General features: G+C 34.5%; 1 protein-coding gene across 7 annotated transcripts in view; it reads right to left on the bottom strand.

Moving 5' to 3' along the window:
- Nucleotides 1-202: 202 nt before the first annotated feature.
- CEP170 (centrosomal protein 170) overlaps nucleotides 203-22,798 on the bottom strand; it is a 94,189-nt gene continuing 71,593 nt past the window's right edge. For 3 of the 7 annotated variants that reach the window (XM_082047617.1, XM_082047622.1, XM_082047618.1), the window contains 7 exons: nucleotides 19,517-19,751; nucleotides 14,652-14,829; nucleotides 13,085-13,252; nucleotides 12,688-12,776; nucleotides 6,542-6,635; nucleotides 4,149-4,200; nucleotides 203-2,546 (listed from right to left, as the gene is read on the bottom strand). In XM_082047617.1, coding sequence (XP_081903743.1) covers nucleotides 2,260-2,546; nucleotides 4,149-4,200; nucleotides 6,542-6,635; nucleotides 12,688-12,776; nucleotides 13,085-13,252; nucleotides 14,652-14,829; nucleotides 19,517-19,751 — 1,103 coding nt within the window. In that variant the 3' untranslated portion in view covers nucleotides 203-2,259. Of the gene's footprint in view, nucleotides 2,547-4,148; nucleotides 4,201-6,541; nucleotides 6,636-12,687; nucleotides 12,777-13,084; nucleotides 13,253-14,651; nucleotides 14,830-19,516; nucleotides 19,752-22,798 lie in introns of those variants that run through there. The other 4 variants (XM_082047619.1, XM_082047620.1, XM_082047621.1 and 1 more) reach the window with 4 other exon arrangements.

The raw sequence follows: 22,798 nt of genomic DNA, 5'->3' as shown, positions 1-22,798 counted from the left end.
AGTTCAAGTGTGGAAATGAACCTGAGTACAGGAAAGTGAGCCAATACCTCTAGCACAGAATAAAAGATGCAGCAGTGGCAATAATGCAACTTTTTCCAAAGAAAAGATGTTTATGAAAAAAAAGTCATTTCCTATATCAGTAAAAGTCAAACTTTAGGAAGACTGAACTTCCCAGCTCTCAATTACATATTCACAACATTCGTAAAGTTCCAGAAACACTTTATTTAAAAATGGAGTTGTAAATGCATATAACAAAATAACATACATAATAAATGTAACAAAAATAAATAAGGAGAACATGTTCATACGAAATAAGAACATAGTAATGCAAAATGCTTATTACAGAACGTAAAGGTATAAAGGCCTGAAAGAACACAAACAGAATCTCGCATGAAGAGCCTGCACCTTTAATCCTTCCTTGCCATTTTCTACTTTCCACTTGAGTCTGCGGAAAAATTATGTTCCCAAGCATTAAACGAAAGAAGGAACTATGGCGATGGTTTGGTACGCTCAGTTTTCAACACCTCGCTCTAGTTTCAATTTATTTTTGCCCTTCTGCACCTCCTAAAACTTTTCACATAGCCTCTGTAAACTCATGTAGTTCAGGCTGCCACAGTTAGCTGAGTAGAGCATATTGAGTCATACATGAAGGCTGTTTGCTTTTAATTTTTTTAAAGAAAATATGAAATCCATTATACAACAGATTAGTGGTTTTGTTTTTACATCTCTACAAAAAAAGTTTTTGCATTTTTATTAACTGGTCCAACTTCGACTGACTTCTGAAAGCCTGTACAATTTAAAAGTGTACAGAAAGTAGGTTTTTTTAAACAAATGTCATATAGGATTATTGCTGAAATATTAAAGACCATTTCATAAAAGCTGCAAAACTGTATCTTTAACCTTAATATATAGAGACTGATGCAAACATACGAAAATTCCAGTCTATTAGTTACATTTAACAGAAATAACATTCCTCCAAATTACAGTGTTCTGGAAATACAAAGTAATTTATTTTTCTTCTTATTATTATTTCCAAATGTTAAGTTACTGGGACAACTTATAAGGAAAATAGGCTTATATAGGAAACTTTAAACAGACCTGCTTTTCAGTGGTATACGCAAAATGTCTATGTTAGCAGTTGTCTTCCAGAATCCTTTTAAATATGTAAGACAGAGACAGCTTTACTAGCAAGACTACAGGAAAATATACATAAGCAAATAAAATAATTTGCTTGGGAGTGCATCTATCGATCAAGCAAATTACGACAACTCTATTTCCAACTCCCCTACAGAAAATTTTACATCTCATGATCACTCCGAGAAACAGTAATTTCTTCCATAAGCTTCCATTGCATGTGAATCGGTGAGAGCCCATTTGCCTTAATATGCTTGAAAATGTCCCATGTTGCTGTATGCTTAAAGTTGTTTCCTAGTTTCAACAAACATTTGGACAGAAATGAGATATGAAATACTTCTACTTTCATTAACATCAAAAAGACAGTTGAAGAAGATCAAAAAGTGCCAAATAGTCCTTTCAGAAAGTGGATTAAAACACTGCAATGATAATACAAGTACAGTATTACCAGTTTTCTATGTACACCCAAACACTGCTTGCTGTTTGATGATATTGATATGTTCACCTATCACTCCCAGCAAATCTTAGTGCAAACATAATATATGAACTTCATAATCCCCAAGACAATTTATGCAGCAACAAGGTTATAGAAATCACAGAACTGTGTGAGATTTTCTGTATACAGAATGAATGCTTTCTGAAATCTGTCTTAACTTTTGCAGTAATGTGTCATTGTAGTCAAAGATAATGTTTCCTGCATAAATCATCTAATTCAGAATTAAATGTAACTTTAGAGGATGAAGTCCATTCATTAGAGCAGCTTGGCAAAGAGATCTGGGGTTTCAGTAACATTAAATGTTAGACTGCTTGCAATGGCTTTTCAAAAGAAATAAATCTATTACAGGAAAACTGCTGATATAACAATTCTTTTGCAAAGCACACAACCACAAAGGGCAAACCTGCCACAATCTGCTTTCCTACACTGGTATCTATGTGTATCTTTATGATTTGACAAGGATTTGTGTGACAGTCAAAGCATCACAGTTAAAGAAAACTGGTTTAATAAAACAACTGCTGTTTGACCAAGCCTTTTTCTTCTTTTTTTTTAATTATAAAACCAATATTATATTTTTTCATTTTTCCTAAACATTCCACATGAAAGGTATTTGTATTAACACTGAGATGTCACTCTCGCAGAGTGGCATCTTCCTCTTCTCCATCTGGGTTAAACCTATTGAAATGTATGCTGAAATCTGACTCAGATTCAGCATTCTCAAACTCAGCTGCAACAGGGCCGGCGGCGGGTCGAAGAGCTCGAGCTTCAGGCTGGCAGTTTGGCTGCACTTGGGGGCGGGTACTTTGTGAAATGGGACTGGACTTCAGCTTCGACTGAGCTGGTAAGATGGGGCTGGCGAATCCCAGGTTGCTCAGAGCATCCAGGGTACCATCAGGGTCAATCATAGCATTAATTGCTAAACAGTCAAGAAAACACAAGAGAGTTAGGAAAGAAACCATAAAAAATAGATTTTCTGTTACCATAAAAACTATGAAAATCCTCTTCTAACACTTTTATTATTATGATGACAGACATGAGTTTTTATGCGTGCTACCCACTACAAAGGAGTGGTGTATCCAACATATATGTAGCTGATACATATATTTAAAAGCATTTACATGTATCAAAGCTTCAGATGAAACGAAACTGCACAAACTAAACGCTGTCTGATGTGTGTACAGGAAAGAAAGATGACAAAACTTCTATGATTAGCTTGTAGGGACTGAAAGATGGGATTTTTTTAGTCATTTTTAAAGGTCTTTTTCTCTAATATTACCATTATATTATGTTTTGTTCAACCTTACCCCCCCAAAGCTAATTCCATGACTGAATGAAATTTGTATAAAAGAACAATCATTTATCCTTTTCAATGTATAACGATGGACTTATCGTCCCCCTCCCTCCACACAGTGAGGACAAACAGAAGCACCTAGGTACAATTCCATTTTACTGTACTGTTAACACATTGTCACTTTTAACAGAACATCTAACTTCCAAAACTGTACTAACACGTATTCGAACAGCACTGCATACACAAGGAAATGACTTGGCCTCTTTCTCTGGGCCTTATTTCTTTGTTATGTTCTCTGGACACAATAGAATTTGAAATAATATAACGTTTTTTTAATTATAACTGAGCATGAAACTTATACTAATTTGTCTATAAAAATGGTTAATGATACCTTCTGAAACATTCTTTTTAAAAACATATTTTACTGTAGAATTAAATCTGAATACTAAAAATAACAAATATAGGAAATTTACAACAAATACAATAATGATTATATATAAGCATGGACCACTAACCATTTGACCACTCCAAATTAAAAAATAAACAAAGTATAAACAATAAGTAAGACTGCAACTTCTTTTTAAAATATACTCAGTTTTTAAGTTCATTCTGATAAATGGAATATATATCTAAGTAACAGACTTGGTAAGCACAATGTACTTCTTTCCATTTCATACAGATACAGTCTTTACATGTGGAAAGCAAAGTAACTTTTGTATTTTGTAGTCTGTGTGCTCCACAATTACAAAGAGTGGATTCAGTAGTGTGAAGAGAAGATTTCAAGAGTTAATCCTAAATTTTATTTTATTGTATCAGATAAAGTGGGTTTTTGAGATTTCCTATAGATTATGGTCTCAGTGCATTCTTTATACTGAACTGTGCTACACATGAGGGTATTACTGATGTGCAAATACTATTTTATAAAGCGTAATCTCAGGATTCTCTATCACCTATGTTTCAATATTTACCCACAAAATATTTCTATTATGAATGTTTGACAAATAATTCCTTTGGGATTCTCTGGACTGTTTCACTTTCAGTTGAGCCTTTTCTCACCCATATGACAGGATATCATCACCCTCATGTTTTAAAATAATTCTGATACTGTAAAGATACTTTAATAAAATGTGATGACTTTGTTTCATTATAATACATGTATATAGACATACATTAAAAACGTTTTCAAGCAAGCAAGATCAAAAGAGAAAAGTGAAACAAGATTGGTACCTTGCAGCTGTTTCTCAACTCGTTTCAGTTCCTGCAAGATTGATGATATTTCCTAGGAAAGAACCAAAAGCATTTCATTAGGGAAAAAGAGACCCAAACTACCTACCAGTAGTAAACAATTTCCCTCCCCAACCTTTTCAGTATGTTATTTGGGTTGCCCCTCCTGGTATCAAGAACACCCTTGCTGGTGGTGGTCCAGCCATATCCACCATGAGTCCCAGGTGGCAGTGCTTGAGGCTGGACAGCTGTGGCCCACTCAGAAATCAAGAGCTCCTCTGCGGTGGCTGATCGCTCAGATCAAGAAAACCGCACTCTGTTCCTTGCTCATCTGCCTGTGCTACTTCTTCTCAAGCACAGACTTACAGACACCACGGTTCTGTAGAAATGGGCAAAGTGACAGCAAACCTTTAAGGAAAAGTTACAGCATAAACCCAGTATTAATGGAATAGGGTGATGTACAACCTTGTTCAGATGCGAGTCAAAACTGTAAGATGACTGCACTGGGATTTTGTCGCAACCATTGGGCCCTGGCCCCCGAGACTCTGCACAGCACATCAGTGTTGGGTCCTCAGCACTTGTTCGCCTTACAGATTTTTCTCCTCTGTGCTGCACTACTTGCTAACACAGACATAGCACAGCAACACACTGAGAAACACAACAATCCTTAAATGTACCACATCTTAAACTATAAATATGTAAATCCTACAACTGAGGGATCCTCCACTGAAGAATACTGTTAATCCAGCTGCTGAGGAGAGCTATCAGTGGTCTTCAAAAGCTGAGAATTTTCAAAGGCACTGATTTCAGAAACCCATTTAACCCATCATAGAAACCTATTCTGTACTAAGTAATACGACTTTTGTGGGTGGCAAAGAGATTGATTACCTTGGATTTTACGAAGTCAATATCTTTAAGCAGATGCCACATCTGAGCTGGACATAAATGTCCCAAGGACAAAACAAACATCAGTTACAATTGTCCTCTGTTAACTTTTAATAATATTCTGTGGTAAAAATAAGCACTACATTTGAATAATATATTGCTCTGAAAACCAAGCAGAGACTTAAAAATCAGTGCATAAAGGAAAAAAACAAACAAAAAAACCAAACCACAACCATACACTTTCAAACAGTGTGAGATGATTTAATACATTGAAAAAAAATTTTTTTAAATGTTAAACTTATGAATAAATATAGAACTAATCATTTTCTTTTTTCAAATGAATGCCTAAACCCCCCATATTCATGGCATTTAGAACATAAAATACTAAACTCCAATCTGGACAGAAATGGAAGGGTAAGAGAAACTCCTTATATTATCATATTTTTAAAATTTGAAACTTCTGTGAGTAATTTGCTTAATTGAACTCTAAAAAAAACAGCAAAAACTGTCAGTGTATCTAATAAATTATAACACTGAGTTATTAATGATTGTGCTTAAGAAATACACTATTCTGTAGAAATTACAGGCCAGGTTTTTAATACTTCCAGGAAAAATCAATCTGGATGAGTTTAATAACTAGTGATGAGGTAACAGAGAAGTGCCAGCCAGGTCAATGCCAGAGGAAGCGTGTTCGCTGCTTCTGAGCAGTTCGGTACAAAGTATGAGAGAAGGAGTTTCCTCTCCCACCTTTCCCTCGGAAAAGAAAACTGCCTTTCTAAGTTGACATTCTTAACAGCTTGGCACGCAAGATGGGTTAATGTAGCCAGGCTCTCCACCTGCTCACACATGCACAGATGTTTTTCAAACTCTGCACTCTGTGTTTAGAAGCAGAGGAGAAGACTACGAGGAAACAACATGTATCCTCCATTCCCTCATGCTGCCACGCAGCTGGGTCATGAAATGGCCCTCATTAGGTAGGGGCAGATGACTACATGAGTCAACTAGAACTCTAGTTATCACTTCCACACAAAATCAACATGATTATTTTTCATTGAGGAGTGCTTTTATTGCAATGTGTCTACAGATTATTTCCATTCCCATATAGCAAAACACAACTATTTCTCTAAATGTTAATAATTGGTATTAATAGTATTAAGTATTGTATATTAAGTATTAATAATCAGTAGGTAAAGTAATCTTGACATTGTAAACCAAGTTAATTCAAAAGTAATCCAGTATTCAAACTAGTGGTTGCTACATTTTGTTTTAAGTAGGTATATAGTCTGAACTCCTTTTATTATTTTCTTGATCCGAGTATTTCCCCTGAACTTAAGATTGTTTCTTTATAAGACAGTAAGTCTCAGCAATTATTAAAGAAGATTAAGTTTATACTAAACGTCTAAATAAAACCTTCTAAAGATTTTTGCCTTTATATCATTGAAATAACACATTCCTCTACTGACTATATAAAAATTAGAGCAGAAGCTCATTCAAACCAATGGAATTCATACCATGCTTGATGTTTTCACAATAGGAACTTCACTTTCAGCTCGCAACTTGTTTTCAATTTCTTCCCAATTTCTGTCTTTGTCCTTAAATAGTATTCTAGAAAAAAAAAAAAATCAAGAACAATAAGTTTAAAATAGACAAAAATAAAGAAACTGAAAGATTAGATCCTTGATACAAGAAAGCAGGAGAGGGACCATGGAATAAAACTAAAATTTGAAATATTGAAAACTGACAGAATCCAAACACATAGTTTAAATTTTCGGGGAAGCATACAGGGTTTCAGCAAGATGACTATTATTGACATTAAAAAGCAATTTCTATCACTAAATACTCGCTTAAAATGTTGAAAAGACACAGCTGATTCTTTCCTTCAGCACAGAGACATTTTTTAAAAAGGTAACTATTTTATAGTAGACAGAGAATTCCTTACTAACACTGCATTGTACAACAACTGCAAAACAAAAGACAAAGATTAACAGTTGTAACTAAATGCAAGTCTTTTACATTTGTATTTTATATTAATTTAATGAAAAATAAAATTATCAGAAAATTAAAAGAAAAATGCATTTCATAAAAGTTTTTATTGAAAAGTCTCAACACACAAACTATATAGACATGATTTGTTAATATAAGTATTATTTGTATTAAACGTTTAAAGAAGTCACTTGTATTATTTATAAAGCTCCACAGCATACTGTGAAATTCCTCATTTTTAATGGTTTACTTCCCAGGTGTGATAAATAATTTTTGTTTTCATTGTCGTATCATGAATAGCATCTAAACTCTCTACATTTGCAGAATTGAAAAACAACAACAAAAAAGGAATGTGCAGATGTTTAAGGTCTGGCTATTATTTTTTTTTTTCAGTGACACCATGATAACACACAGGAGTCCAAATTCACTTCTTTTCTAATTGGTATTTCAGAGTTAGAAGTACAAAAATAGATGCAGTAAAACTGCTAAGCAAAAAACCAAACCAATTTAAAGTCATAACCAAAAACTAGTACATTTTAAAGAAGTTATTAGTGTAGGTAGGTCTCTGAGCAAATAATTTTTAAGCTGGAAATTCACAATACCTTGCATTTCATAAAGACTAAGAATTTGAAAGCAATCTAGAGACTCACTACTGTTTTTCTGTTAATCTTTTTTCACTTACTTATACCGTATTATCAACCTGTGACAAAAGTCTAGTTTTTCCAAACATACAGCCTGTATTATCCTATCAGCACATAGATGCCTGTAGACAGCCCATCCTGAAGCAGCTTTAACTCTTGTGTCTTTGAGGTCTTCACTCACTGCTGCTTCAGAACATGGATTTGTCAGATGTTTCACTGAGATAAAGTGCTGCTCTCACATTATGATGTAATGGAATGGAAGCAAATGACACTTCTGCAAGCGATTTTCATGTATTAAAGTACAAAGCATACAAAGAATAAACATTATACATACTTCTTGGGGGAAGAGTAATCAAAATTACAGTGAAGAAAACAGGACACACTTTCTGGCCTCAAGTAGTGCCATCATTGTGTAACGAAGCTGATCATCAGAGATCTGACAAGATTGCTTTTATGTTCTGGAAGGGAGTGCAAAAGCTTGAAGCCATAAAACTGCAAACCTGAATGCTAGAAAGTACAATTACAACGGAAAATTTAGGACTTGCCTGACACTGATGAGTTTAAATAATTAAAAAGCAGAGCAAATTAAATCCTTTTTGGATCTTACAATAAAACAAGACAGGCAACACCTGGAAATATTTTGATTCAGTACACAGAGAATGTTACACAGCTGTACTTTCCATATTTTAATAGGATTTACATTATTCTGGAAATCAGCAGGAACATGAGTAAACAGAATTAGTAGGAAAAAAATATAGAAGTTACTGCGATACTTCCTGTTATTTTCATTTACCTTCTTGCTCATGCTATATTAAAATACTTCTGCCTTTATGTGATTAATGCCTCTGCTTGTGTATGTGGTATTTTCAGTCTTTATTTTAGAGATGGTGTTCTTACATCTCTTTTACAATTTGACAGCTTTCCATTTCATAGGTCATTTTATTAATAAAACAAGAGGAGAAAAACAAAAGCAGTAATTTTTAAAAAGTTATTATTTCCACTATGAAGTGGGCAGGGTGATCTGTTTTTGCTCTAACTTTAGCCAGACTATTTGCTTTTTACAACATTTTCTTCAGTTTTTCATTTAGTACATTTTAACCTCCCAGGGGTCTTAATCTCTGTCTCCTTTGCTCTTTCTCCTTCCAACCATACTCTTTATATTCAAAGAAAATATTTATAAATGCTTGCCCTTTTCTGCTCTTGCCATTCCCAGTCTAACTTGCTGGGGTAAATCTGCCTGAAATTTCTTACTTGCTTGTTCTCAGTCCCCATTTTTCTTTCACTGCACTTTGCAGGATGCAGAGCAAGCTGCAGAGTCTGACAAGTAGTACCTGCACTGACTTGAATGCTTTGCCTAGATTTTCCCTGACTGAAAAGGTACTCGCCTGCTACAAAGCAAGCCAATAACACTGCATTCACATTGTGGAGCGCTAATTAAATCATGTTGGTCTTCTCACTTCAAAACCTACATAACTCTTCCTCCATAATCTCAAAAATTCCTGCAAACTCATTATCACATATAAAAGACAGAAAAGCAAACAAACTGCCACCACAATAATTTTTTAGCAACAAATGGCTTAGGAGATACATGGTAAGACTGCTGCAGAATTTTTAAATATAATGTACACCAGCAGATAAAAACCTGATTACACAATGTAATGAATAAATAAACATTAGAAAAAAAGTAACTCAGCAATACACAAAGCTATGACTTTATCCTGAAGAAAATTACGACTATATAGAGGATTTGGTGAAAGGAAAGGACCAGGAACTGGAATCTGGTTCATCCAGAACACACCACACTAGGACTTGGGGAAAAAAACAAAACAACAAAACCCCCACTAAACCCAAAACAAAACAGTGTGGCCAGCACTGGGAGAAGCCAGAGAGGAATACAGTGTCGAAGGCTTCTCTCAATCCTATTTCTTAACTCAGTGGAACTTGGGACATTATCTATAAATTGGAAATCAGAAATAGCAGCTCTAATTAACTGGGGAAGAAACTAGTCAAGCAAAAAGATATATATTTCCTTTTATCATCATATGAATTGATTTTCATGACTGTTTTGAGTTTATTTTATGATAGATCTGCTTATCAAGAATGACTGAAAATGTTTATGTTCTTAATATAAATTTTAGCCAAAGTGAAACTGGTTCATTTGTAAAGCTAGCTATTGCAACTAAAATATAACAGCAGGGAAGGGTGTTTGCGTTCACAGGAAGCGTGTCTTTCTCCATTTGGAGCCCAATGGGAAGGATGCCATTTCTTTAATATGTATGATGCAATCTGTAAGGAGTGCAATTGCCTTATACTGTCTGTGTTCTCTGGAGAGTGGTTTACATTCATGAAGAAGAAAATTTGAGGAAGGACCTTGAAAACCCAGTCAGGCTTACTCTCACTGGTGCCCCTACAAATTTCTCCTCTAAGGTTCAAGTACTTTGGAAAAATACACAACTACTGGCTGGACAAATCCTGATTGATTCTTATTGTATCTGTTCGGGGCAGAAATTTTAACTGGCTTAACTCCAGTAAAAAGAATAGAAGCACACCAGTTGGCTGAAATTGTATAATCAAAACAAAGCTAAGATCAAGTCTGTAATAGGTTCTAGCTACCTTATATGCTCTCTAAAAACAATTCTAAAACTATTGTTGCTTTTCTGATTCAAAATACTAGTGATGTTATGAATAACATCGTATTATTCAAATCCATTCTGAGTGGCAGAAAAAGGAAGTTTTGATCATAGCTCTGGGGAATATGCTAAATAATTGCTTATTAAAGTTTCTCCACGATGTTTTCATAGAAATATGCAATGACACTATATTTACATGTATATAAAATGTTTATAGGTATGCTTATATTTTTACATCATACATGATCGTCATTATTACCTTCACTACAATGTAGCCAAATTAGCTTTTAAGCTCAGAATATTAATCAGAAAAGTGCAAGACTTGTTTTTATAGTTACCTGCTTTTTTCAGAATGAATTTGCATACATAAATTTGTTTCAACTCACTGTACGGAACTCAGTCTTCTCTTTTAAGTGAACTACAGCTGTGCTGGCAACATATTCACAGAAACTGCCAACCGTCAAGAAAAATCAGCATAACGAAAGAGTACCTACTATACTGCTTCTGAGGAATTTAAGATACATATCATCCTAGATGCCTACCACAAATAAGTCAGTAAATAAGCAAGATTCTTGTTCCAATGATGCATCTTTAAAAGGAGAAAAAATACATTGGTAAGCATAGTTCTTCACGGATGTCACTGTATTTTCCCAGATAATTATGTGAAAAACTTAACTTCATGTAATATTTTGTTTCTGTGTCCAAATTTCAAACACCTTTTAAAATTACTTTCAAAGAATGGTCATTCTCAAGTATCTCTTTGCATGTATTTAATTGCTCATCATTTGAGATCAGCTATTACAGTAAATGATAGCATGCACTCAGAGGTTGATTACACTTGAACAGTTTGTGAACTTTCGCAAAATTTGGAATAAATTCTGCATAATGAAGTTGATCTCTGTTAATTTGGCACAGCTTTTGAGAGTAACCATATTGCACAACACCTGCATTTCACAAACTCGTATGTATCCAAATCTTACATAGTAAAATACATTTATGTCTTTTCTTTAGGGATATTCAAATAAATAGTGGGATACATAAAAGAACGTATCTGGAGAAACCAAAGAGGGAAAGGCAGCCAATGACCTATTTCCAATATTATAATCCTGTAGCCCCAAAATGGCGAGTTGGAAAAAGAGAAATGAGATGAATATCAGTCCAAGAACACATTCTGAGATAGTGGGAATAAAGTACTCACAAATGTTACCTGTAACCACCAGTAAAAACACACAGACAACCTTAGAACAGAAATAATTAGAATATACTGCAGGCCTTTAAAGTCTTAATTCTTCACTCAGTGATACGCTCCTACTAGCGAGACCAGGACTAGAAATGGCAGATAACCTGTAGCTTTTACCAATTTATAGATAAATTTTTTTTGGTACTCCTACAAGAATATAACCTTCAGATATGTTAGTATTTTGCTGCTTTTACTAGTTACATCACCCTATGGTGAAATAAATTTGTAATCTGATGATTAATTTGTCACCCATCTAAGATTTCAATATCTAACACTTCCTAGACAATATAACCAATACAGAAAACTACATGCAGTTCAGCCAAATCTCTTTCTTATTTTTAATATACTATTTTAAAATTTTTACTGTTTTACTATTTACTGTTTCTACTCAATTTTTAAATTATTAACTGCACGAAGACATGAAGGAGGACACATGAATTATACAATCTGATCCTTGCATTTAGAACTTTTATTTATTCTGCTCAAAGTGGTCACCAAATGGTTGTACACTCACTCAAGTGAAATGGAGCTGTTGGTACAGCAACATGTTCTCATTTTTGACATGTATATACTTCCTGTTAGCTACTATGACATTTTATGCAGGAATCTATCTATGCAGGCATTTTCCATTAAAAATAAGAGATGGTTACATCTGTTGCTTTAGATCTCAATAGTGACAACATTGTCTCCAGAGCAAGTTTTTTTTCAGAAGGATTTACTGAAACTGCTCTTCTCTGTTTTTCTTCCTAACCAGGGTGATCCTTACAACAATTTGACAAATGTACACAGCCTGGTTTTACAGTTCAGCAACATTTTAACCTTATCTTCTAAGGAAGAGAGTTTTACAAGACTTGGATAGAGGTCATGTAGATTTTGCACAACATTTGCATGTGTTGGAACAGCTCCTTTGCTGGAAGTATGATGGATATTGTTCTGTCCATAGAAACTTTGCTGATATTTATCTTCACATAATGTGAAATACACACAAACAATAATGGAAAAATTATTAATTCCAAATCTTTCTGAAAACTAAAAAAACCCATAGGCAACATTACTTTTTTAAAAACACGAGCTGCTACTAAATAAATTTCCTTTATCTGTGTTATGCATTAGTGATGAGAGCAGAACGTTTTCAGTAATAACAAGAATTTTTACAAACTCACCTGATTTTGCCAGCTGTTTTGTCTATGGATTGTCGTATCTTGCGAGAAAACTGGAAGACTGAGGACAACAGCAAACTGTCCCCCATAACCTGCAATAGGTTTTTAATAAAAAAGCATATTATTAGTTTAATGGGAATTAAATACAAATAATTATATATATTTTGAAAGCTTTTTTTAACTTAAAAAAAACCCCATAATTGTGTTTTAATTAGTATCGTATACAAACAAACATATTTTAACATTTGGAAATTAAATGATACACAAATATTTCTTCCAGTAATAATGCTACCTGCTACAGGTAGGAAAGAAAGAATAGAGCCTAGAATTTTAAGTGGGGAGACAACAGCAAAAGCTTAAAATAGACACATTACCAGAGACAATCCTGTTGTGTACTTACCTCATCTCTGCTCCAAGTCCTTCTCCGGGTAATTGTTGGGGGATCAAGTGCATCTGTTAGCTGAGGTCTAGGATCATTAGTCCGACCATTCCCCTCTGGTGGTTTGGCATGCACTAGTGGAGGAATTTTTCTAAAATTGAGACTTTCATCAAACACTCGGTCAACCAACTGGGGGGTAAAAGAAAAATGCAGTTTATGATATCTACTACGTACACGCAAGGTCAGATCAATTTTTTTTCCTTATGAAACAGTTTACAAGAAGACTATCAAATAAACATCATCCTGTTGCCTTGGACAGTATAAAATGATGTATCTCTTATGCAACAATTCCTTGTCTTTTTTCATATACCAGACATACACAGCAAAATTAGACTACCACACAGAAATTTTTTGCTTACAGGCAGGTAACATAACAGTTACCTATAAACTGGTATTGAATAATTTATTCCTTTGATTAATGGAAAATATCTGTGGAATTAAGTACAGTACTATAAAATTTAGATTTTCTCCCAGATTAGTCATAATGTTACAGAAATACCTATACCTACTGAAAGGAGATACTGCCACCTGCAGTAGTAAGTACACACTGTACAATAGTTTAAGAAGTGATTTTTTAGTAATACAAAAATCGGAGTGGTCTAACTGGACCTGAGAAAATGAGCATTTTACTTCCTTACAGTTCAGCCATAAATCCATGAGAATTAAAATCAAAATCTATGTGAGTGCAGTTACAGTTTTTCTGAGTATACAACTCACACAGATTTCTTATCAGTGTTTATCTTTTTATTTCCACAGAAAAAGACCATTTTATACTAAACACAGTAAACTTATGTTTTAACCAAACTTTATGCACACAAAAATGAATAAACACATTTTGAAAGGAATACTACGAAGAAAAAAATGCAATAAACTTTTACAACTTATTAGGATAAATTGTAATATGGTAGAAAGTGATGATTAAAATTCAGATTAATATGTTCACCAGCATTAGACCTGTGATGGTTACTAGAACAAGTTAGTTAGTCAATATAATAATGGAGCAGCACACCAGAGACAGTCAAAGAAAACAAGAATTATTAGAAGCATAAGTCAAACTAATTTCAAGGCAGTTTTTGATAATGTTATTAAGAACAAAAATCTAAAGTTATTTTTGACTGATGGTACCTAAGTATTTCAATGTTCAGAAGACAAAACTTTAATGTCACCTGTGAAAAAAGGGACCTTTTTGTTTTTAATAGCTATGCAAAGTATTAAATGTATATACATTCATATATATTTGTGCATGCACACTAGTATGCACTTAGATACCCAGTGGTATCTAAGGCTTCAGACAAGCAAGAAACGAGTAACTATCTTGTCCTGTGTTTCGTGGAAAAAAAAAGAGATAGATAGTATGCATCCTTTTGACAAGCTGTATTCATAGAATAATTTCTGGTTTGTTTGTTGAAATGTAAAGGAACTTTAAATCAAAAAACAATGTAGAGAGCATGCATAGGGATTGAGTGGAAATAACTAAAAAAAGCTATGCAAAATGCTAAAAGCAAAAGAAATAAAGAAAAGGAAGAACCTTATGCATTTCTCCATGAAGATCTCCTACCTCTTCTCTAGTGTCTATGGCAGAGCCAGGGGTGGTGGCAGCAGTGCTTACTGTGGTACTGGGGGCAGTGCCTGATGAAGTCACTGAATCTATCTCTCCTGCTACATCGTTGATTTCCCGTGCGATGAGAGCCAGATCTTGACTGATCCTAGTAATAAAGAGAGTGTTACATTCTCCCCTACAAATACTTCTGGACCAGTAGAGCCCAACCTGCAGCCTTTGAGCTTCTAAGTTCTAGTTCCTGATAAGTTTGCTATGAAAATGTCTCTGTCCTTCTAAATGTGAAGTTTATTTCTAGAATCATAAAAGAAAATTTTAACCGAAGCTTTTAATAACATGCCTTTCTAGGGGAAGAAGGTAGAAGGTGATCTCAAAAGATCTCAAGCATCCCCATTTTCCTTCTAAGATTCCCAAGCAGAGATGTGTGCAACATGCAGTACATCCAATATATGGAGTGCACTAGAAATGCGCTGAAAATACTGCGCAGATGACCCGTGTACATGCAGTAAACCTGAAACGTCCAGAACACATTTACAGTCTACCTACTTGCAAAGAACTTCTTCAGGACCTCTGGCTATATAGCAGCCCTGCACCTTGCTCATATCAAGCTGCTTACATGTCTGAAATTCCAGACCAGTAACCTAAGTCCTCAAATTTAATCAAGACAAGCTTTCTACTTAGAAAAACAAATCATGCCTGTAAAAACTTGGATATGACAGCACTACGCAAATACACCTGAATTCTCAGCTGAAGATTCCTTTTCCTTTCTTCTGATCCACCACATCAAAAAATATAGCTCTGCTCTGTATTCAGCTCAGTACAGGGAGGAAGCTTGCCCAGCTCTGCTTGTGCTACTCCTGCCTAAGATGCTCCAAAAGAAGAAGGGAAAAAAGCCCAAAACAAAACAAAAACAGACCCAAAAAGCAAAAGCTCTCTACATCTATGGCATCCTGAATCTCCAGCTTGGATCAGGCAGTTCAGGAAACCTAGAATTCAGAGCAGCCGAACAAGTGAACCCTTGTCATACTTCTGTCTGAGAGGACTGAAGGCAGAGAAGTTAACAGTGCTAATTCTGTGCTACCAAGGACTCCAAACAGCAGCACCGGCCACTTAAGTGGAAGGAGTTGTACAGCCATGTGACAACCATGCACACCATGCTGGTCACTGCTTCTTAAAGGTGAGCTTCTTTCTGCTCTTTATTTTCACTTTGTCTTCAAGTCAAAAAGAATAGATATCATTGACCTAGAGATAGTTTAAGATGGAGTGAGCAGAGTTGAAACTAGAAAGGCAAACAGAAATTTCCAGTCAAATTCCAACAACGGATTTTGTGGCAGCAATCTGCCATGAAGTGCAACCTTGTGCAGCATAGATATACATATAATTGGGATAAGGCTGTAGAAGAATATGCAGCAACTACCCATGACTACTCAAGACAGTATTTCTAAATTCAAACTATCAAAGACTGGAATACTAAAGCAGAAACCAAGTCAATTTTTCATTTTAATAAATTAAAATATGGTAAGTGCCTTTCCACATTAATTAATTTAATCTAATTACTGCATACTTTGGATCAATTTTAATTTCTATTTCATGTTCTTATATCTATAAATACATACCATTAAAACTCCAAGGTCTGAGCTCATATTCTAAGTACTAGAGATACCGGAGAAAACACCTACTTCCTTTGTTTCACACAACCATGTAACTTTTATTTTGTAAATAGAGAAGTTGTTAATAATCACATTGGAATGTCTGTGACAAATTTAGGTATTTAATGAATAGTTGTGAAGAAAGTAAAAGCTAGTAAATTTCAATTATCAGTAAATCCTCCAAAAGACGAATGTCATTAAACACTGTAATCAAAAGTAGTATACCAGTCATTAAGACTTAACCCTCCACAGAAATCCGCAATGCTTCAATATGCCACAACCACTTCGACTGAGCTCTTGCCAAGCAATCAAAATTACATAAAATGTCAGATGTCTATATAAAAATGAATTCAAATGAAGAAGCCTGAAAATATCATAGTAAACAACTTTAACATGGATGGCAAGCAACTTGTTTAGACAATCATCATAGTCAAACACTAGTCAAGTGAGCAACATCTGGAATTAGTTTCAATGTGATAGTGAGCTATAGTCAGTACTCAACGTTTCCGTATAGAAACAATACAGGCAGAGCACTAACGCAAAAGCACTATGAAAAAATTATAAACCAGCTGAGAGTTGGGCCTGACTTTTCATAAATGAAGTTTTCAAGTCATTCGACATTAACTTTTAGAAACAGAAACTATTGCTTAAATATAAGGAGTATGTCTTGTATAATCAAGGAGAAGAGGCTTAGGCTTTAGGTACACACCATTTACTCTGTCTCAACTGTAGGTTGCCTTGCAGATTTCTACTGCTTCCTGTGTCAGACCTAGTAATAATACAAGGCAAATCAATTCAGGGAGGCAAAACTAAAATAAACCTCAAATTCTCTAATGCCCCAACCTTCTCCTGGAAATGTTGCTATTAGATTTGCTCAGTGAGCAGACTCACTACCCAGTTACATAATGGACAGACGCGGTTTCCAACACAAGTGAAAAGGTGACAATACTGGACTTGGGATGGGGAGACCATGACCAGGTTTTTCTACAGCATGGAATTCTAGTTCCTATTTACCTCTAGTGAAAGAATACCCACAGTATTAGAAAAAACACGATTAAATAGGAATACTTCTGAGTTATCTGTAATAGTTTGGAACTGCTGGATTACCAAAAAAAATTAACGCTTTGTCTACCATGTCACACAGCCTACACTGAGTCAGTTTATTTTGTAATGATGTTTTAAAATCCTTAAATAAAAGAGAATCTCCTGTCATTCTGAGGGTGTATACTCCCTCCAGGCCAAACTGGTTTTAGACTAAATTTAGTTATTCCATTAAGTTTTTTTAAACATCTTTTTAATATCTGTAAATTGTAGAGGCTGTGAGGAGTGCAAACTAGGTCAATCTTGGAAGACCAGTTAAAATATAATATGATGGTAACATGGATGCAATAAAATGTTTGTAATACAGTCTCTACACTACTTTCAGCTGCATATTTATTTAATGGAATACTTACCCTTACACCTGTCTAATCTAATAACTTACTCAACAACAACAAGAAATCAACCAATTTTAATGAGAACTATAACTATCTTTTCCTTCTTTTTGAAAAGTCTAAACAGAGTTGAAGGGACTTAGATCACCAAGGCTGGCCTGAGGGTTGGGAAGCAAACAAAACCCAGGGCAGGCAATGATACAGAGGAGACTACGGTTAGCAAGGGAAAGGGAGCAGAGACAAAAATTATCTTAGAAAGGACAGAAGTTAAACTTAATGCCAAGGGAGGAACACTGTGAATCAGTACAAAGAGATACAGAGGCACAGAAAGGACCAACTAGTGACCTAGAACAGTGGGGCTCAGCAGAAGCCAATTGAGGGAACTGGTGTTGGAAGCAGTGACCAGACAAAGCAGTAGTCTGGCATTTCTCAGCAGCTGAGTGCTAGCTTTCTTAACCTTAAATGTGTTCATTTAATGCACTTTGTGTGAAATTATTATACACAATCACAAATTTGGCAATATTGATTTAAGCCTCTCACCATTTCCCCTGGAAATAAAGAAGCTTAAACATGTAGGCTAAGTACATAGCCTTCAAAACAAATTAAAAAACAGTATCTAAATGAAGAAAATGGTAAGAAACACAGGGGAAGAAAAAAAATCTGCAAAGCTAACCATCAAACCAGTTTAGATTGAATCATCAATTACTTCCAGTGCCAGTCTCTCCCAGATGACAAAAATGTAGCCAGAAGTTCAGCAGCACTTTTTATAAGGAATAAGTAATATGCTATGGCTATCTTCAAATTTCTTCCTCATATACACACATTCCTCCCTATATCTGTCTCTAACTTTAGATTCTTGGAAAAGGTTGCTTTAGGAAGAAGTCTTTGAAGATGTTTACTTCATGATTTATCAAGATGCTATCAGACTCTCTTATGTGTTGTCCCTTTGCACATACCACACTAGAAATACAATTGTTGAAAAAAAAAAGGAAACAAAAAATAATTAATCACACTAAGGAAAACATACTGCTTCACATCTGTGAGACCACAGTGCTAAGATTAATTTTAAAAGGAAAACACTTTTCTTGTTTAGGCTTCCAATTTAAGTTTTGTGAAAAGGTTCAGAACCTGAACACTGGCATCAGTAGAACTGCCTACCTTGGTTCACTTGAAGTAGAGTTCTATCAGCAGTAATGGAAGGAATTACAATACTAATCTCAGGGACTTGCAACAAAATAAATTACTTTTTGGTGAATATATATGATTTAAATAACAAAATATCTAACATGAAATAACATCTAGTTAAACCAAAAATGAGAACACGGTCCCTCACATTGTCAAAATCACTTTTTCCTATCTCCATCACCCATGCATTGATCTGAAATTTTACCTCAATATGCATGTAAAGGTAGTACAAAATCTATGGATATATTTCAGCCTCAGGATATACATTACTAACAACTAAGAGTGCAACACAACGTACCTCTGCAAGTCTGACTAATGAAACCAAAAGTTCATATTCTGGGATCTTGCTGTAAGTCAGAAATTACTCTCTTTTGTCATTAGAAAGAGATGTGCTGGTAACATGAGCATTCTGACTGTCAGTCTCTCATCAGAAGACTTCAGTTAGTGAATGGAAATGGCAAGTAGGGTGATAAAAAAAATTCGTTAGCTCTCTTTCTCCTGTATATGTACCTGTATAATTGTTGGGTACACATCTTTGTTAGTTTAGAGGCTCTTCTTTAAAACCAACCTTGCTATTTCTTCTCGGTGAGCAGTCCAGTCACGAATGTAGTCTTCCTGCTCCTTTATTCTGTGCTTGAATGTATTGCTGCTTTGCGCTGTTGTCCCAGTGCTCTGCAGTCGTGTGGTTTTCAGGGCTGGAGAAGTACGTAGACGGGTATGTTTAGGAGAATTACGGTTTGATCCGAATTCATCTTCTGAGGTGGAAGCATAATCTGTAGGAAAGCGCCTCCATCTTGCGCTTACTAAATTAGTTTAATTATTAAAAAAGAATTATTATTGTATCTTTAATAAGAAAAAAACCAATATTATTTCAGTAACATCACAAAAATACACAACTATTATTTATCAATCCCCAGATACCTCACAAAAGCTTTACTTACTACATCTTAAAAAGAAAGCTACAAAATTTGTGTTAAATAATAAATATTAATAAAAACATAAAACGGATGCTCTTTGTATAATGATGAGTGAAATAAGATGTAAAAGCCAATAATTATATGTGATCTCAAGGAAACTCTATTACAAAACAAGGGCCCAGTTCATTAGCGTTTAAATATATAGTCAGATTGCACTTTTTCTGCAGATTTTTTCCCAAGTTTCATTCAAGGTTTACATGATACGTAAAAACCATGAAGAAAGGATGAAGCTGGCACCAAGCCTGGAATGCATGCTTACGTAAGGAAAGCATTAAAATCCTAGATAATACATCATGGATCTAGTACAGAAAATATACAGTAAAATTCATACTGTGTTACAAAAATCATCAGTGCATCTACAAAACCAGCACTCTCAGAGTGAAAAGCATATATAAAGCATATACAGCTATGTTGCTGAAGACAGCCTGAAGTATAAGAGAACTGAAACCAAGCAGAAGGCTGTTGTCACTCTATGAATTACTGAAGCTTAGAAAACAAATTTCAGATATATTGTCCTCAAACATTCACAGCAAGAAGAGGGATTTAGTTCCCAAAAGTCACTGGCATTCATGAGGCTGTATCAATTACTGTAGAAGTTTTTAAAAGTTTGTGATCACCTCTTGGTCATTTAAAAATAATAGATTCAAGTAATGTATATGACTTTTAATATACAAAAAATGCAAGACATATTAATGATTTCTCCTGAAACATTTTAAAAAAAATTACAAATAAAGTATACATCAATAGAAATTTTAGTAACAAATAATGAAAGTAATTTTTAGTTTTGAAAAGGTTTGTGTAATCCTCTCAAGGACTGGTGTCTAAGCTTACATCCTTTCCCTCATTTTTTTAATTGCTGAAAACAAAAATATGCCTGTGTAATTTTGTTCGGTTTAAATGTGGGCTTCCAATTATGACCAGCTTTATTTTTGTTTTTTCAATATTCTAACTCCACTGAAGAAAATGTTTCCCCACTCACTTACTGTTCTCTTTTTAGAAGTTTCAAACTTGTTTTGATGATAGGGAAGCAGAACATAAGCAGAAAAAGCACATTTCCACACTAATAGCATGCAAGCAATGTGTGACCGAGGTCCAAAGAGCTTTGAGTTGGGCCCACATTTTATCATAATATTTGTTTAAATTCTTTGTCCCAGTTCAAATTGTATGCATCAAAAGAAATATAAAATTTATCTTAAAATCTCTTGAGTGAGCTAGTCCAGCAACTCAGCACTGTACAATGAGCACATGTAATCATATATTTAAAAACTAAAAATTGAATGAGAAGTGAAATATCAGAAACAGATTTGATTTCTAGTACTCTACCACTGTAAGTTTCAACATCAGGATCTGGGTCTGGGAGAAGCTTGGATTTCTCTGTGTACAAAATAGTGTTTTATCATGTTATTTAGTATTAAAACATTCAGATTAGAAGCATTTGCTTAAATAAAATATATTGATGAGATTAGTCTTAGGTTCTCTTTTCCACCCACACTTTTTAGGAAAAGATTCTTAAATTATATATTCAATCAAAAATACTGAACTTTGTAAAAGCTTAAACATTTCAGAGATACTAACTAAAATGGCATCAGTAACAACTGTCTAGATAGTAGCATAAAATCCATCTACATTTTTTAAGACCATTAAATTTTAAAGCCCTAAATTTTTGTTATTTATATATCATCAACAGGTTTCTCATTAATATGTAGGTTTAACAGTAAAAATCTCAAAATAGTAGGATTCATGAGAAGCAATATCCAGGCATGTTTCCCATTATACATTTGTACATATATGCTTTTAATACTATTTATAAACTATGAAGCCACAAAACGTCATTGTAGTTTAGGTAGATTTTTGAAAGTTATCATGCAATTAGTTATCTCGGACACCACAGACTGTGAATATCAGTACCAATGACTAGAAAACCCTCCAAAACCCTGGCTAAAATAACCTGCAGACAAACCTAATTTGATGACTACTCTGCAAAAAGTATAATGTGTGGATGACATCTTAAGCTGTCAAGTTTAATGATTTGGACACCATAATCCTGCTTTTAAGATCTTAGGACACTTTATGAAGCCTATCCCTTATAGAATACTCCACTCTCATCAATGCCTTTTCAAGGTTGATCTGTTTCAAATATCCTGAAATTTGGCGTTCAGTAGTGCAATAATACTACAGTGCAGTTAATAAGGGTTGTTCTCTCGTCTGGTCCTGTTGTTCATATTCCAAATACATAGCTCCTTTTGTAACATCATCCTTAATTTTCCTCTGCGATTACAAAAAAAGGTCTTTGGTCTTTTCTGTTTTCATGGATCACACTCCACTGTTAGATGATTCAGTGCCTTCATTAAATCTTTCACTGCTTGTGCTATAAAATTACTAATTCTTATTCAGATGTCTTCAGTGTTGTCAGTTATCATGCCTCCTACCACAGAAACACCCTGGTAATAACTTTAATGCTAGTAATTCTCACCCAAGATGTTCCATTTATCTGCTTGCCCTTTTATTTACAAGTAAGCAATACTTAACTGTATCAAGGATTAAAAAAGATCCTTGAAATTGTGGACTTGCTGACAGATGTGACAATTTTAATGCTATTACCTTCCAATTCTTCCATATGAAATACAAGACAATAAAAAAATCCAGTGACTGCATATTTTTTGTCCCCTTTTTAGAGGCATGTTTATCTGAACACTCAAAAATATTTGGGAAACGTGGAAACAATTTTGTCTTTGGTAGATTGGATTTAAGAATTAAGATTCTGCTGCCCTTGTTTAGTGATCTACAACGTGGTAACGTTCTCTGATGAGAAGACCCACTGAACATTTTTAACACTTCAAAAGCAAGCAGCCTTCTGGTAAAACCAAATGAAA

The sequence above is a fragment of the Streptopelia decaocto genome, assembly GCF_964273445.1.
Source record: "Streptopelia decaocto genome assembly, chromosome: 3".
Classification (NCBI taxonomy): domain Eukaryota; kingdom Metazoa; phylum Chordata; class Aves; order Columbiformes; family Columbidae; genus Streptopelia; species Streptopelia decaocto.
This window is presented reverse-complemented; position numbering and strand designations above follow the sequence as displayed.